The sequence below is a fragment of the Etheostoma spectabile genome, chromosome 21, assembly GCF_008692095.1.
Source record: "Etheostoma spectabile isolate EspeVRDwgs_2016 chromosome 21, UIUC_Espe_1.0, whole genome shotgun sequence".
In the NCBI taxonomy this organism is placed as follows: Eukaryota; Metazoa; Chordata; class Actinopteri; order Perciformes; family Percidae; genus Etheostoma; species Etheostoma spectabile.
Window position 1 is genome coordinate 10,656,875 of NC_045753.1, and position 16,833 is coordinate 10,673,707.

The following is a 16,833-nucleotide window of genomic DNA, read 5'->3' on the forward strand; positions in this document are numbered from 1 at the left end:
GCTTTGGGACATTTTAAAAACAGATAATGGCAAAAGTTATTCTATCAAGAAGCTGTAACAAGGCTGTTTAAGGAACGCTGGCGTTTAAAAAATAAAAAATTAGACGGTAATAATAGCCTAGCCGAACTTAGCCCAGCCCACAACATTTGAGGTCGGGAAGTTGGGTCTGCACTTGATCCGTTGTGGAGCAACGAGGCTCAAACCAGAGCTGTTCAGACCAATCAGATTGTCAGGGCGGGCTTTATACGAAGATGGACAGATGATCAACAATAACGTAATCAACCACGTCACCACAGAGCTCTTAGGTTGAATTTGTTTACAACAAAGATGGCTGCCGCTGGAGAACTGAGATGTGTAGATTCCTCCATGGCGTCTGTTATAGAAGATATAGACAACGCATTCATTTCAAAAGAGGAACAGAGAACCGGGATCGAGGCATTTATCTATCGGAAAGATGTTTTTTTGCCGTCCTTCTTATGGGATTTGGCAAAAGTTCAACAAACGTCACATACTTGGTTGCTCTGATTGGTTGTAGGTCTATCCAATTGAGTGCAGAGGCATTTTCGGTTGTAACACCCCCCCAATCACAGCCCAATGGAGCAGTATCAGACTCATATTCTGACTAAAATCTGAGTGTACAGATTGTTATACAGCAATATTTAAAGACTCAGTCTTGAAAAGAACAGTATTTTCTTCTGAACAGCAGCGGAGGACAAGTAGAAGTTTTCCAAAAAAGAAATCCTCAAATAAAGTACCTGAACTGTTTACTTACTGTAATAATTACAGTAACACTTGTCTAAAAACTGCATGTGTGTAAACGGGGTTCTGTGTGTCAGTTTTGAGCAGGTGAAGATTCACATCCAGACCTACCTGAGCAACCTGGAGGAGAATCTTCTGAACAGAGAAGACCGTACTGAACTCTACCTGCTGTTTGTCAACTGCTTCCAGGTAGAAGACACAGACTCCACGTGTCCATCTGTCCTTTATCTTCAGAAGGATGATCATCATGATTGTTATTGGCTTTATCTGTTGAGATGACATGCCTTTCCCAGACATCACTTCTCTCAGCACCCATTAACCATGGATTTTCTGCCAAAACATTTATTTTAACATAATTGAATGCCATCACTTGTTATTGGGGCTGTATTTTCTTTTTCCTCAGGACTCTCTGTTGTGCTCAGAAGCGAGAGAAGAGGAACGGAGCGGAGAGCAGCATCGACAAGCTGACATGGGATTCCTGAGCCGGATTGCCAGGAAACAGACTCCAGACCGACAACAAGACCCGGCCGAGTTCCTGCTCAACATAGCCAGGCTGAGGATCTGTCTGAGCACTGCAGCCGGGCTGCTCAGGGACGCCCACGGTGGGTACTGCTGCTGATCTATGTTTAACTTAAAGTTAGAATCTCAAAGTTTTTTTTACCTGGCTGGCACTTACGGCGATAAGCTTTAATTGCGAGTGTGTTTTTGGATCTCACTTCCTACAGATCCAAACAGCATGTTGCGTTACAAACACACACACACACACCACACACACAACACCACACACACACACACACACAACACACACACACACAACACACACACACACACACACACACACACAAGTTAGATGAAGACTGAATCTGTTGTGTTAGCTCCACCTACCTCTTATACTTACTTTGCCGGCATTAGGCCATAAGCGTTTTATGCGAGTGTGTGTTGGATCTCAGTTGTTAGGGATCCAAACAGCATGTTGCGTTACATACACACACACACACACACACACACACACACGCGCGCACACACACAACAAGTTAGATGAAGAGTGAGTCTGTTGTGTTGATAAAAAATGCATCAATAACTGTCCGACAGTCAGGAGTTTTACCAGGAATGTCATGTTCATAGTACTATACTACAGTATACTACAGTATACTACAGTATACTACAGTACAATAGAAATACTGCCGATGCAAAAGCTTTCATTAGACATTCAACAGACATACAACATCTTTGAGATTATCACCCCAATTTAATTATTTTGATTGTTGCATATATATATATTTTTTTCTTTATTATTATTTTTTATTTTGTTTATCAAAGGAATTGCACAACACAGGTTACATCAAACAGTAAATTCTCCTCGAGTTTTTCTTTTTTGTAAACAGGAACAACATATCCCCCCCCCCCCACACCCGCCTCGTACACCTCTTGGCAGCTAGTATGATCACAAAAAACAAAAAAAAACATTTCTCAATTATGAATATACATTCTCACAGCTATGCATCAATATTCTTTCAAAGCATAGGTCCACATATGTCTATAACATATTAGATGGCTAAAATTCATGTATCAATCATTCTGTGAGGCTATCAAATACCAACAGAAAAAAGAGAGATAAATAAAAAGGCAATAATAGAAAGAAGAGTTGTTTATAAAAAATATAAAGAGAAAAGAAAACAGTGGAAATGATGTGGGGGGGGGGGGGGGGGGAGTCTCAATTACAATTAGGGACACTCACCCCGTGGGCCACTCTTTCAGACTTTCATAATACTTGCATAGATATTTGACGCATCAATAAAATAAATAAATAAAATGTGATCAGATGTAGGGAAATAAAGGACTGTGTCATCTTTTCATGTTTTCTTCATGACACACAGGCGGACATGGAGAGGTGGAGGCTCGGTTCCTGCAGCAGGTGAGGGCGGTGTGTGAGTACTGTGGTAACGACTGGTTCAGGGTTTACCTGCTCCGAGCCCTCTACAGAGTCTCCGGCACGGAGCACATCCTGTCCCTGATGAACAACCCGGCCTGGAGGTGGCTCTTCCCTGCAGAGCTCCTTCGACTTCAGGTAACAAATATCCTACAAAAAAGAGGAAAAAAAACAGAAACCAAAGTTTTTTTTCTTTCTATTCTTGACTAGTAATGTTCCCACCTTTCATGCTGTGTTGAGAAATTTTATGTACTTAACTTGTAAACAATGTAATCATAATGGCTTCAACTGACCCCAAACAGAGTGACAAAAGGAACACATGTCTGTATGTGTTTTAATCACTTTCGAAAATTTAATTTATATTGATGTAACCTTTTGTCTGGTCTGTGTTTTTTCTGTATTACATATTGTTATAACGATATATGGACCTTTGTGTCTGAAACTCAACTCAAAGTTGAATTGAAATGTTCAGTAGGAGACACTAAAATCTTAATTTTCTTTCTCAAAGAGGGCGATTCCAACTAACCTGGACCAGTTTCTGTGCTGTGGGACACCTTACCGGGCTGTGAGAGACGCCGTGGTCCACGTTCTGCTGGAAAACAGATCTGACACCTGCGTGACAGAAATAAAGGTCAGAGAGACTCCAGAGCAGATACATAATCCATTCAATTCTATTTCATTTATAGTATCAAATCAGAACAATCAAATCATAACAAGAGTTATCTCAAGACACTTTACAGATAGAATAGGTCTCGACCACACTCTATAAGTCATGAAGACCCAACAATTCTAGTTATTCCCCCAAAAGGAAGCATTTAGTGCGACAGTGGCGGGGAAAAACTCCCTTTTAGGGAGAAACCTGGGACAGGACCCAGGCTCTTGGTAGGCGGTGTCTGACGGTGCCGGTTGGGGGGGTGATGAACAGTAGCAATAATAGTCACAATAAAGATAATCATATGAGATAACAATGATCATGGTAAATTCACGTAGTTTATGAGCAGTGTTTATGAGTGATAACTACTGATAAGCCTGCTCTGGTGTCTCCGGAGCAGATAGGAAGGCTGATGAAAACGTTCAGTCAAAGGCGATGTAGTTTAGAAGATAAAAGGTGGATCAATGACCCGCTTCGGTCGACGCTGTCATGTCTCCTAATGACCACTGGATGTCAGAAAAGCCACTTTATTTGAACTCCATTCATTTTGCATTTCTAAGCGCCGTATAAACATGAAAATGTTTTCTTTTTTACACAGTTTAATATAGTTGTAGGACGAGGATTTAAGGTTGTGCCAAATGCATGCTTACAGCTAAATTATGGTGTGTCTTTGTATGCTGCTTATAAATGTTAAATAAGGGAAAAGTAAAGTGTTTCAATGTGTGAGGAAGTTACTGTCTTTATCCATCGGGTACTTCCCATCTTAACTGGTAGTAGAGTTTCGAATCTCTGCCCTAGCCTGAACTTGAGTAGTTGACCTAAGACCAGACCCTCGGGCCGGGTCGGGTCAATATTTTCTGCCACTATCCTTGGACTGGAGCCGGGCCCTTGATCAAGCATTTGTGTTTTTTGTAATTATTACTTTATTAGCCTAACTGGGTGGGGAGAAAGCTATGCCTCTCCAGATATGGTCTCTCCTATATCCGGCATGTTGTTGGCCAGTACGTCGGCATGCACTCCGTGGTGAACGACAGTATTAATAAGTGGTTCCAGGGATTGGATTATGTTGCGGCCTTGATCTGTTACCCACACTACTCGGCTGAGGAAGCTATGGGTCGAGGTTAAACATGTTTACATGCTTCGTACTTGTTGCATTATTCATTAAGATAATTCTTAACAGATTATTATAGTTGAGAATGTAAGTTATAACGGCCCAGGTATTAAAAACTGTCGGGTTTAAATCAGGCTCATAATTACAGTTAATGTGTCGGGCTGGGCCGGGCTCGGTCCAGCATGCACGGGCTCGGCTAGGGTCGGGCTTGATTTTTTGGGCCCAATCTAATCTCTAACTGATTGGAGTAAAAGCAGGTGGTAAAAACCTCTAACATGATCATTACGTTTTCACAAAGCTGTTCATATTTCTTTCCCAAAGCAAAGATTTCACTCAACTTTCTGAATTCCTTTTTCACGTTTTCTCTGCAGAAGCTGAAGGGCTCTGAGATCAGTCTGCTGGCGCTGGCGTTGTTCAGACAGGTCACCTGCCGCTACAAAACCCCCGACCGCAACACGCATCCCTCCCCACAGGTCAGCACACATCATGTCTGGTGTAAAGTGTGCGTCTTGCTCATTTCCTTGATTTTCAACACATGGTCCTATGTAAACACTTACAGGAGTTAGCGAGACTGGAAGAGATCCTGAAAAACGTCAAGTCACAGGAGTTCAGGGAGTTCTGCGCTGCGCTTCTGTCCAATCAGATCGGTGGAGCGGGCTCCTCCCTGCGCGTCAGCAAGGATCCATCGGCTCAGAGACAAACCCTCCTGGAGCTGCTGGTCCATCTGGACTCCGTGATCCTCAGTGGAAATCCTCTGCTGGTTCCTCTTTATCAGATTGCCACCCAGCCTCAGAATGTCGCAGTAAGACACCTCTTATCTCTTACTTAAAGGGGCACTCCACTGATTTTACACCTAAAGTCAGTTTACTCTTGGTTAGTACTACTACGTAAGCCCTATTCATACAGGACTAGTATTACCAGGAGACCTCATGTGAAACTACACACATACCCCCCCCCCCACACACACACACACAAACACACACTCACACACACACACACACCACACGCGTGTTTCGTGCAGCACAGTAGCACGGGATGAGCAAAGTCTTTATTTTGCTCTAATTTCCTTAGATTTTTCCCTACATATGATGCCAAGGCTTTGTCAAAACTTTCACTTATCATTGTCAACTAAATCTATCCTAAAGAAATCCAACACTTGATACATTTAATAAAATCCTTGGATATACTGTTCGTTAATCATACTCCAAACTATTTCCCATGAATGTAGCACATTAACTCAATTTACTTTTCCTCTAAGAACTCCTTTCTGCCAACGATGCCTGATAATGACCCAGGCGAAGTCCTGCAGTGGTTGACTAGAGGCAACAGAGCACAGCTGTACCATTGTTCCAATGGACATCCATTCGTTGTGACAGAGGTAAGAGATGGTTTTGTGTCCCTCGTAGCAAACATTTTTAAAGTTCAATAAAAGTTCAATAAATAACACTTGCTTCTGTGTTGTCTCATAGTGTGGGAAACCAGTGGATGTAGCAAAATGTTCCCAATGTGGAGTCCCAGTTGGTGGGATAAACCACAACCCAGTAGCGGGATTTACAGCTCAGAGGTACACTGTAAATCTCTTCAAGCTTTCTGACAGTGTATTGAGTCAAATGTTTGTGTTTGATTTAATTGGAGTTCCTCCGTGTGTGTATAAAGTGCCGAAGATAAAACTCGGACGGGACACGTGTTAGGAGACGCTGGCCAGAGATCTGAAGCCCCGGAGAGACAGCTGACTGCTGCCCAGTCCTCCGTCCTGCGGCTGCTCACGCACCTCGCCATGCTCCAGGGCTCTTTAAGAAATAAGAGAGTGAGACTAATGCCTTCCTTACACTGGAAGACTTTAAACAGACTTTGAAAAAAAACTAAAGTCTGACACCATCTTGCATCTAACGTTAAAGACTGTCACAATATGTAAAGGCTTGTTGATGCTGCAGGGTCACACATTGCAAAACAATAAATGTAGGCTACTTTTAAAATGCCATATTTTCCCCCTTGGCTCTAGTTACCATACCAACTCAACTTATTTTGTTGTTAACTTGTTAATACTGTTAACTTTTAATTATTAATAAATTATTGTAGTTGTGTGTTAGGCGACTTATGTTTCCTTACTACATATTTAAGTATATACATATATATTAACAACGTTCAATTAAAAAAATGTGCCTTTTTTATTTTCTTATTTTACTTTTCTTAGTTACTTTTCAGTTTTTCAAGAATCAGAATCTTTTTAAAAGTACCAATTTGACGTTGGAAACGATACCCCACCCTAGTAATAACAGTCCTGTGGTGTTGTCGTTGTAGGGGGTTACTGACATGATCCACCCCGGGCCCCGTGATGTTTCCAACTTCCTGTGGAAGCACCTGGAGACAGACCTGCGTGTGTTGGGGCGGACCCTGGACCAGAACCTGGACAACACAGCGCTGACCGTTCATCTGATTCTCAACACCTGTGCACACTTCACTCCAGGTTCTTTTTGTTGATTTGCTTTCCCATGTACTTTCTTCTCTCTTTCTTCACTCTTTATTTTCTCTCCTCAATATATTGTTATTATCTCCTGTCCCTTTTACATAGACTATATGCTATGCTATTGTTTTGAAATTTTATTTACTGCAACCTATTGTTGAATTAATCAAGGGAAGCCAACATGCCAAACCCCTTTGACAGTTTTCTGGGTTGTCCTCTGTCTTTTTTACTTCATGTCTTGTAAATGTACCATTGCTTTGTTTTGGTTTTTATGGATGTGGTAAAATAAATCAATTAAATCAAAGACATGCATAACTCTGCTGAACATTAATAAAGGTTCCCTCGGAGCGAGACCCGACCTGTCCTCCAGACAGGGACGGAAACATTGGGAGAAGCTCGTCTGTGATTCTGCCATCAACCCAGTACTTCAAGTAAGGAGTACATTGGGTTTAAAATCAGTACATTGATTGCTTACAAGTCTGTAAATGTGACAGGTTGATTTCAGTCAAAGACCAAAGATATCTTAAATGTAGAGTTTATTAACAAGTGAATGTAAAAAGATCAATTAAAGACTGTTACAATTGCTTCTAAAATATTTTGCATGCTTAATACAATGTAAGAACATTTGATTATGTACAGTGGGGCTCAAAAGTTTGGGCACCCCAGGTAAAAATTAGTATTAATGTGCATAAGGAAGCCAAGAAAAGATGGAACATTCTCCAAACGGCATCAAATGACTTTTGCAGATGCTGTTTTTTAGTTTTCTGTTATTTTGCAAGACATATTATACGTACAGTATGTCTAATCTGTCATTTGATGCCTTTTGGAGATTTTTCCATCTTTTCTTGGCTTCTTCATGCACATTAATACTAATTTTTACCTGGGGTGACCAAACTTTTGAACCCAACTGTACAGCTGCTATCTGTTACAGATGTCTGATCTGTAATCTGTTTAATGTTTTTATTTTTTAAGTTTTTTAAACTGATCCCTGATTGATGAATTACCGGAATCAATACTACTAGGGACCTTTTCAAAAGGAAGACACTAAGACGTTTTGGGTGATAAATGTTGCCTGTTTTCAGACTTTGCCGGCAAATCTATCTGAAGCTCAGCAGAGGATCAGCGCCGACGATGGACTCGCTGGAAGTCCCCTGATGAATCTCCTCTTCAAGGATCCTGGGCCCATGTTGTCGCTCCCCTCTGACTGCCCGACACATCGCTCCACCTTCTGGACTCTCCCCGAGACGATGACAGTGGAGCGTTTCTCTAACCTGGTGGATGAAGCACAGGGACGCAGCTCGTTACCGCTGCTGAGCCTGTTCCTCAAGAAGGTACTGATCTTCATCAGGGGCCTCGGAAATCCTTTGTATTGACACAGACCGGGGGGACACAGCAGAGGATAATTAAGCAGATCCGACCAATTTCACTGAAATCTGTTGAGTAGTATCAGAGATATGTTAAATATCAAACAAACAAAAGCAAGCATGCACAACTGAAAACATATAGCTCTTCTGGGGGAGTTAGTTAGACAGAAAAATGCTCTGAAAAAAAACACTTAGGTTACCCAGAATCACGTAGGTTTACCTCCCACAATTATTAAAAGTGACAACAAAAGTCCAGTCATCTACTCTAGTTATTCCAAAAATAAAAGCTCTGGTTTCCAGGTCTTTTAGGTCTTTCCTCACATTCTTTCCTCTTTCTTTCATCACTACGTGTTGTTAAAATATATGATATGTGGTCCTGACATTATATTGTGTTTGGAGTGTTTGACATGTGCTGACTGTTTGTTTCAGATTCGCTGTGTGAGGCAGTTACGTCACCTGCCCGACCTGGCTGCTCTACAGTCGGACCTGCTGAGGGTGTTCCCTCGGACCTCAGACTCCACACATCACACTATTGCCCAGATGTTACAGCAGATACCGGCAGGTATATCCACATTTTATTTGGAATTGAACGTACAACAACGAAACCATCATCCAACACCCACTGATGATAACACACACACACACACACACACACACACACTGGGGGTATTTACATGCAGAAATTTGCACCTGAAACGCACGCTGCAAATCTCACCGACTTCCATTTGATTTTCGCAGTTTGTTCTTCATGGATGAAAAACTTTTGTTTCTGCACTGCATGTCTGATGTGAAGCAAATGGCTTATCACAACCTAGTGTCACAATGCCAGACCTTCCTCCACAGCGCTGCGGAGGAAGGTCTGGCTAGTCTGCACAGCATTCCACACAAAAACATCTCTGGTTTTATTTACAAAGCAATGGCAACTACGCAAAGAAGGAACTTGTTTTGGTGGAACATGTGTACGTTCAAAAGTAGTTTTAGTCGTGCAACAGAAACTCAGATTGGACAGATAGTCTAGCTAGCTGTCTGGATTTACCCTGCAGAGATCTGAGGACCAGGTAACCATAGTCCTCAGATTGGACAGATAGTCTAGCTAGCTGTCTGGATTTACCCTGCAGAGACCTGAGGACCAGGTAACCATAGTCCTCAGATTGGACAGATAGTCTAGCTAGCTGTCTGGATTTACCCTGCAGAGACCTGAGGACCAGGTCACCATAGCCCTTATAGATCCCAAACTGAGCTGTCTCCTTATCTCCATCAGGATACCAGAAGAAGATTCTGCTTGAGAGAATTGAGAGATTCATCGTGGTGTGGAACTGCCTCCGAACAGATGTGGCAAACAGCTGTAAGCATATCTTTATGAACATTTAACTCTGATGACAGTAGAGCTATCTATCTATCTATCTATCTATCTATCTATCTATCTATCTATCTATCTATCTATCTATCTATCTATCTATCTATCTATCTATCTATGTGTAGGTCTGTCTGTCTGTTTGTCTCCATCCATCCATCTATCTGACTACATATACTGTCACCGATGCCTGTGTCTATATATAGCAGCAGACGTAGGTGCTGATGACTTGTGTTGGAAGGAGCTGACAACCGAGAGCTCTGGCGAGTTTCTGTCGCCGTGTCGACACGGACCGGGGTCGTGTCTCCGAACTCTGGTGGACTTCCTGTCGGAGACTCACAACAGCCTGGTGCGATTGAGCCGCCAGGAGGACAGGTCAGTACAGCGGGACACATGCGACTGCAGAGGCTGCTTTGAACGTTTCCAGAGAAACTTGAATGTTTGGATGTATTAAACTTTGATAAAGTGTAAGAAATCTTTTTGGTCTAACCAAGATACTTTAAGACACTTTAAGGATAATTCCAATATGTTTTGCTATTTTCTGTAAGATGTAGTCAATATGTGATATATAGCATATGTATCTGTAATTAGATTTATTATGTCTAAAAGCTTTCAGACTTCCGACGCATATAAACTGGACTTCATATTCTCACCTTCACCTTTGAAGCAGCCTTGTGTGTTTTTAAAGCGATGATTAATTCGGCTGATCGTGGGCCTTCTCCTGATTTATCTCCCAGTGAGTACAGTGTTCCTTTAGAGAGCGTCTCAGAAACCCAGCTGACGCTGTGCAGCCCAGAGAGAGAGCTGCTGCCGCTGGTTTTATCCCACTGCCAGTACACCTTGAAGAAAGGCGGGGAGACGGACCGCAAATACGACCTGCCGGGCATCCAAAGCCAGCTGGCCCGGCGCTTCCTGGCTGGAAAACCACTCATCCAAGGGGTACAGATCTAAGCCACTCATACAGCTGCGTGCACATGTCAGGTAAAACCAAAACAGTCTGCTAACCAGCACTGTTTCCTCTTCGATCAAACTCAGGACACCTCCAGGTACTTGAACAGACATCTGCAGGACTTCTCTGTGGTTCTCACCGAGGTCCGAGACAGGATTCATCAGGTAAGACCAGTTCACCTACTTAATAGTCTCTTATTGCCAGATCTGTCTTCACAGCGCTGTGGAGTTAGGGGGGGCTAACACCACAGACAGATTCTGAGATATAATAATGTGGAAAAATACGCTCTGGGTTTGTTAGCATTTGTTTGTTTTTAAGATTATGTTTCGGGGGAATTTCCGCCTTTAATCATGAGGCAAAATATGAAAGGGGAGAGAGAAGGGAAGACGTGCAGGAAATTGCCACTGCTTGGATTCTAACACTGGGCCTCTGCATCGAGGAATAAACCTCTGCATGTAGGCTGGCACTCGACCAACTAAGCTACCCAGGCCACCTGCAGGTCTTTAAACCAATCACAATGGTCTTGGGTGGTGCTAAGCTCCGGACACAGTGACGGTGGTTCAGGAAGGAACTTGTTTTGGTGGAACATATGCACCCCGCAGAAGAAAAACGCCTCATACAATATTAAATGAAGTTAACTGTTGACACAATACAGTAACATGAGCTATTTGAATTAGCTGATACATGGTTTTACCTCACTGGCTCTTACCAGTGTATCCCGGTGTGTACTTTGTCCACTACACTATACACTATATATATTAGATAGTTTTTTGGGCATTTTAGCCTTTAGTAGACAGGGCAGCTGTAGACAGGAAACGGGGGAGAGAGGGAGGGAAGACATGCAGCAAATGGCCGCAGGTCAGACTCGAACCACGAGCCGCAGCGTTGAGGACTGAGCCTCTTTATATGGGCGCCAGGTGACCTACCCAGGCTTTATCTTGCAAATAATATTTTTTTATTTATTTTTTAAAGACCATTTTGTGGGGCTTTTCCCTTTATTTGAAAGTGACAGAGATAGACAGGAAAGGTGGGAGGGAGATGGGGGAGGAAACGCAGCAAAGGGCCGCAGGTTGGACCCGAACCCGGGACCGCTGCAGGACTCAGCCTACCTGAGGGTAGAGGTTGCCCAGAAACGTACTTTTGTTGATCCAGACTACTTATTTATGGGCGTTAGTATTTTATGGTACCAAAGTCTTCATCTGGATGATGAAAACAAAAGTGTTGAAAGGTGGGAAATGTTTATTAATAGGGAAGATAGACCGATGGAGAGTTCAAAATACTGCCTGTTTCTCTTATTTCTTTATGGAAATTATTGTTTTTGTTTCATACAATTTTTCTGTCTTTCTTGTATCTCTGATATCTCATTAAACATATCCAATATATATATATATATATATTATGATATATAGTATATGTATTTCTGTATCTCTGATATCTCATAAACATCCAATATAATATATATATATATAATATATATATATATATATATATATGTATATTCTGTATCTCTGATATCTCATTAACATATCCAATATATTATATATATATATTATATATATGTATATTCTTGTATCTCTGATATCTCATTAAACATATCCAATAATATATATATATATATATATATATAATATATATTATATATTTCTAATATGTTATTCTTGTACCTCTAATATCTCATTAAACGTATCCATCGTGTATATATATACTGTACTGTATATATATTTTTTTTTATTTTATGTTTTGATCTTTGGTTGTTAATTGATGGTTGGATCTGATCGGTCAGTTGTTAGTTTTTGTGTTTGTGGAATGTATTGGTTTTGTAGAAGAAAAAAAGAAGAAAAAAAACAGAATCAGAATTGGTCTGGTATTCCCTGGTGCTGGTCCGTTCCAAATTTTCTGGAACGGACCAACACCAGCCGAGGAATGTTAACAGAAGTTTTCCCCTGTGGGATTTTACGAGACCACATTGACAGGGGTCACATTCCTCCGCTGACAGTTTCCCCTCCGTTCTGCAGGAGCCGCTGAAGGGCTCGGTGAGCAGCGCCATGAGAACGGTGCTGCGCTCCTACACGGATGTCTGTGATGCGCTGTTTGTGGTGGAGATCGGTCTTCGCTTTCTCGGCAAGACGGGCGGCGACCCCCAGGGTCCCCTTCTGTCCTACCTCACCGACTCACTGCACATGGACCAGGCACAGATCTCCAGCACTGTAGCCAAGGTAGAACACCTCCCGAGCCACAGCTATCACCATTAACACGCCGCTATGCAGAGAATGGGGTTATGTCAACATCATGTTGTAAGCAGGTCACCGTGACAACAACACCCAATACTTTCTAGAAAACTCCCATTCTCACTACCTCTCGACATTAATGTGTGGAAATACGTGAAATGAAAATGTTCGTCATGCATACTCTGATCTCACATCTCACTGCCTGCTCTGGTAATCTGATACTAAATACAACAGTTAGTACTTAAGTCCACAGCAACAATTTGCATGTTTTAGATTACTAACTCAATGTTAGTTTTATTTCTACTTCAAATCACAGCTAACGTTTTCCATTTTGGAAATTCACCATTCTGGACAATCTTTACTTTCCATTCCTTTCTTTAAAATGTTAAAGTCTATTAGCAGACTTTTAAAAGTTGCATGAATGATTTTATCCACACACAAGATAATAATAATAATAACAATTGTAATTATTCTTTATAAATACACTCAATTTATATGATTATAATTAATTAATATGACTTAATAAGAGTGAGGGGGCTGCAGCTGTTGATGGATGGAGCCGCAGGCAGTTGGGGGTTTGGTGCCTTGCTCAAGAGCACCTTGGCAGTGCCCAGGAGGTGAGCTGGCACCTCTCCAGCTACCAGGTTCCCAACCTTCCTACAGACTGAGCTAACTGTCCCCCCAGTGAGTTATTGTTGTGAAGTGCAGATGTTGTAATTCAATCTCCATTTAATCTGCATCCCCCATGCGCTGATTATGTAACAGTGACAGTGCAGACTTTGTGATGCTCACTGTGATGATGGATTACAAAAGTCAAGCAGGTTTCACCAGTTTGAGTTATAGAAATTAATAAAAATGGCTGTGGTAGAACAAATACATAAAAACCAGGTGTGATCTTGTGAAATAGGAATTAATAGGAATTAAACCGCTGTTTCATTTTCTTGTCAGGGTCTTGGAGAGAGCAAACTTGAACACAGCACATCCACCTGGCAGCTCCTGACTTCTTGGAAATCTGAGCTAATGTTGAACAGAAAGCAAGTAAGTAGCAATAAAATCACAAAATTCTGCTTTTATTGGATGTGGCTTTTTAGCCTTTTCATTATAATATACAATAAAATACAATATCCCTATTTTTAGGTCATAACAAAGAATGTATATGTTTAATAAGACTCATAAAACTAACTTTCAGCCAAATTTCTTCACAATCCTACCTCCAGCACCTTTAAAGACCCTTTTAAGACTCAAAATCCATGAAATGGACGTTATTTGAGAAACACTGGAAAACATTACTTGTTTTTTTGGTCATTATTTTTGCTCGTGACCTCTGCTGGCGGCCAGTGACTGACCCCAAACACCACCGAGGGTTAAATTCTCTGGGCTGTAATCCCTTGAAAGTGTGCCATTTGACATGACAGGCGCCCAGAGGTTGACCCCAATAAAAACTCCAGGAATTCCAGGAGTCCTCTCTGCACTGCAGTTTCTGCTACAAATCTCCTTTTTTAAATCACATTAAACTATAATTTCATTTAGATTAGATTAGATTAAATTACACTTTATTCACCCCACAGCGGGGAAAATTTCCTTGTTACAACAGCAGCATTTTCTACAATAAAAGCAAAAACAAACAAATACACAAGTAAGCACAAAAACAAGCAAACAGCAGACAGTGAGCAGAAGATATGGCTGAATGTAAGTGACGTCAAATAAAGATTTTGTGAAGTGCGGTTGCAATGGTACAGAAAAACAATATTGCAGTGTGAGTGACGTTACATTAATTTAAGTTGAATATGTAATTAAAATAGTCTAGCAATAGTAGGTAACAATAAATGATATTGAAACAGTATATATAAAGATATTGAAATTGACGTAATTCATGATCATGTTTTTTAGGACCCGTTTCAGAGGCTGCCCTCTAAGTTCCAGCAGAAGCTGTCCGAGGAGGAGAGGAAAGGGCTGAAGCTTTTCCTCGCTGTCACACATGTTGACACTTTCTCTTTGGAGCTGCATGAAATTCTGCTGCTGAAGACGAATAACGACGTGCCGGACCAGGGATACCATCCACAATGGGAGTAAGCACAAGCCATTTGTATTCTATAGTGAAAACACAACCACTCTACCATATGGGAGTTTAGTTTTTCGAGGAGGTAATGCACCAAATGGCAAAACAATCCCAAAACATTTGCATTATTGACCTCTCTATCCCCTAGTTTACGCAGGAGGTGTTTTGAGGAATGAGAGGTGTTTCTGTAAGCTCATGAATGTGAGAAGTGTGTCTATTGTCAGTTCAAAGATCACACTGGTCTAAAGGAATCCATTGATTCTAGACAGCTTTAATCAGAGTAAAGTGTGGAGGTCTCACCGAGGGGGGATTTGGAGCCCTTTGACTTCCAGGACTGGAGCGTGACCCCTCCAGGCGGCCATCTGTCAGGGGAAAAGGAGCTTAAGTTGTATCCCCGCAGTCACAGGTCATCCTTATTGAAGCAGCAGCTGGGCAGGGAAGTGGTAAAAACCAGTGCTAACCACAGGCCTAGATTTCGGGTGGGTGGGTGCAGGGGATAATATGTACCCCCCAGTATTGAGAATATATACGGTGTCTTTGTCTTTCACCGTGAAATGAAGCTGCCTTCAAGTGCGTCTGGAAATATCGAGCTCTATAAACGATCTGACGGAAAACAGTATTTGTGTCTACTTGTACTACATCGCAGGGTTAAAGAACTAAATAAAGCTAAATAAAGACGGGACTTGTATATAGATTTAAACTCTGGAGCTCCTGGCTTTACCAAAGGTCTCCTTATGTAAAAGTATTGTTAAGATGCAAATGATTCCTAAAAAAAAACCGTGTGATGTTTTGAATGTGTTTGAGAAGTTTTAAACAACACAGGAGAATAATTATAATAATACTTTCCTTTACATAAAGACATTTGCATCATAAATTGATGCCAAAAAAGACCCAATGTTAAAAGAAATCCTACACCCTTGGTGCTAACAGCTGTTTTTTCTTCATGCCCCCCCCCCCTCTCTCTCTCTATCTCCATGCTGTCTCCAGCATCAAGTCCACCTTAGAGGCCCACTTGGAGCAGAAAGGCCTTCCAGTTCTGCTGGGCCTCGAGTCTTTCCCAGAGGACATCACGCTGGGACACGGGGCCGACGTGTGGAGGGCCGCTGTCCAGTTTAAAAGAAGATGAATGATTTCTACAGACTTATTTCTTTCCTTTTTTTAAATTGTGTGGCCATTTTTGGCCTTTATTTGATAAGAAAGCTAAAGTCATGAAAGGAGGGGGGGGGGGAGCCACAGGTCGGAGTCCAACATGCGGCCGCTGTGTCGGGGAGTAAACCTCTATATATGGGGCGCCCTCTCTACCAGGTGGGAAACCCAGGTGCCCACTACAGACTTCTTTCTGATCTTTTTCTCATGTTTCTTTGTGTTTTTATTGTTACATCACCAGGGCCACAGGGAATCGACAGGCGCACAATCTGCAGATTTCAAACAAATTACAATAAAACTTATGTTAATTAAAACTAATGTTGACACATCTCTGCCCCAAGCGAACAAAAAAAAGCTAGATTGTGCCGGTTTTTCTTCTGGATCACAAAAAACCTCTGCAGATTCTGTTTGGGAATAATTAGGAATAATAAATATCTTTGATTATTTAATTCCACATGATAGGACATGGAATCTAATCTAATGGTCTGATTTCTGTATAGTTTGAGATGTCTTAAAGTGACACGGAATCACAACATGTTCTGCAGATTTCAAACAAAGTCAAAGAAAACTCATAAAAAAACACATCTCCAACCCAAATAGAAAACTATTCTGCTAATTTCTGCAGATTTTCACTCTGGATCACCACTGAAAACAGTAAAAAATATATATATATATTAGTATTCTGTACATATCTGTGTATTAGTCTGTATGTTATAAATATATTCAATATGGTTGAGTGTCTGTGATTAATTAATCCCATATGAAAGGGCATGATCTGATTAAGTATTTCAGTTTATTTGGAGATGTCGGGGTAGTG

General features: G+C 41.4%; 1 protein-coding gene across 1 annotated transcript in view; it reads left to right on the forward strand.

The window, feature by feature from the left end:
• The window catches only part of rnf213b (ring finger protein 213b), a 44,570-nt gene extending 28,035 nt beyond the window's left edge, over positions 1 to 16,535 (forward strand). The window contains exons 44-64 of the mRNA XM_032501818.1: positions 837 to 948; positions 1,163 to 1,361; positions 2,637 to 2,827; positions 3,198 to 3,320; positions 4,824 to 4,925; positions 5,012 to 5,254; positions 5,711 to 5,830; positions 5,922 to 6,016; positions 6,109 to 6,259; positions 6,754 to 6,919; positions 7,253 to 7,347; positions 7,999 to 8,247; positions 8,710 to 8,842; positions 9,542 to 9,625; positions 9,841 to 10,009; positions 10,372 to 10,573; positions 10,670 to 10,747; positions 12,599 to 12,799; positions 13,760 to 13,849; positions 14,702 to 14,880; positions 15,858 to 16,535. Coding sequence (XP_032357709.1) covers positions 837 to 948; positions 1,163 to 1,361; positions 2,637 to 2,827; positions 3,198 to 3,320; positions 4,824 to 4,925; positions 5,012 to 5,254; positions 5,711 to 5,830; positions 5,922 to 6,016; positions 6,109 to 6,259; positions 6,754 to 6,919; positions 7,253 to 7,347; positions 7,999 to 8,247; positions 8,710 to 8,842; positions 9,542 to 9,625; positions 9,841 to 10,009; positions 10,372 to 10,573; positions 10,670 to 10,747; positions 12,599 to 12,799; positions 13,760 to 13,849; positions 14,702 to 14,880; positions 15,858 to 15,996 — 3,121 coding nt within the window. The 3' untranslated portion in view covers positions 15,997 to 16,535. The remainder of the gene's footprint in view (positions 1 to 836; positions 949 to 1,162; positions 1,362 to 2,636; positions 2,828 to 3,197; positions 3,321 to 4,823; positions 4,926 to 5,011; positions 5,255 to 5,710; positions 5,831 to 5,921; positions 6,017 to 6,108; positions 6,260 to 6,753; positions 6,920 to 7,252; positions 7,348 to 7,998; positions 8,248 to 8,709; positions 8,843 to 9,541; positions 9,626 to 9,840; positions 10,010 to 10,371; positions 10,574 to 10,669; positions 10,748 to 12,598; positions 12,800 to 13,759; positions 13,850 to 14,701; positions 14,881 to 15,857) is intronic.
• The last annotated feature ends 298 nt before the right edge of the window (positions 16,536 to 16,833 follow it).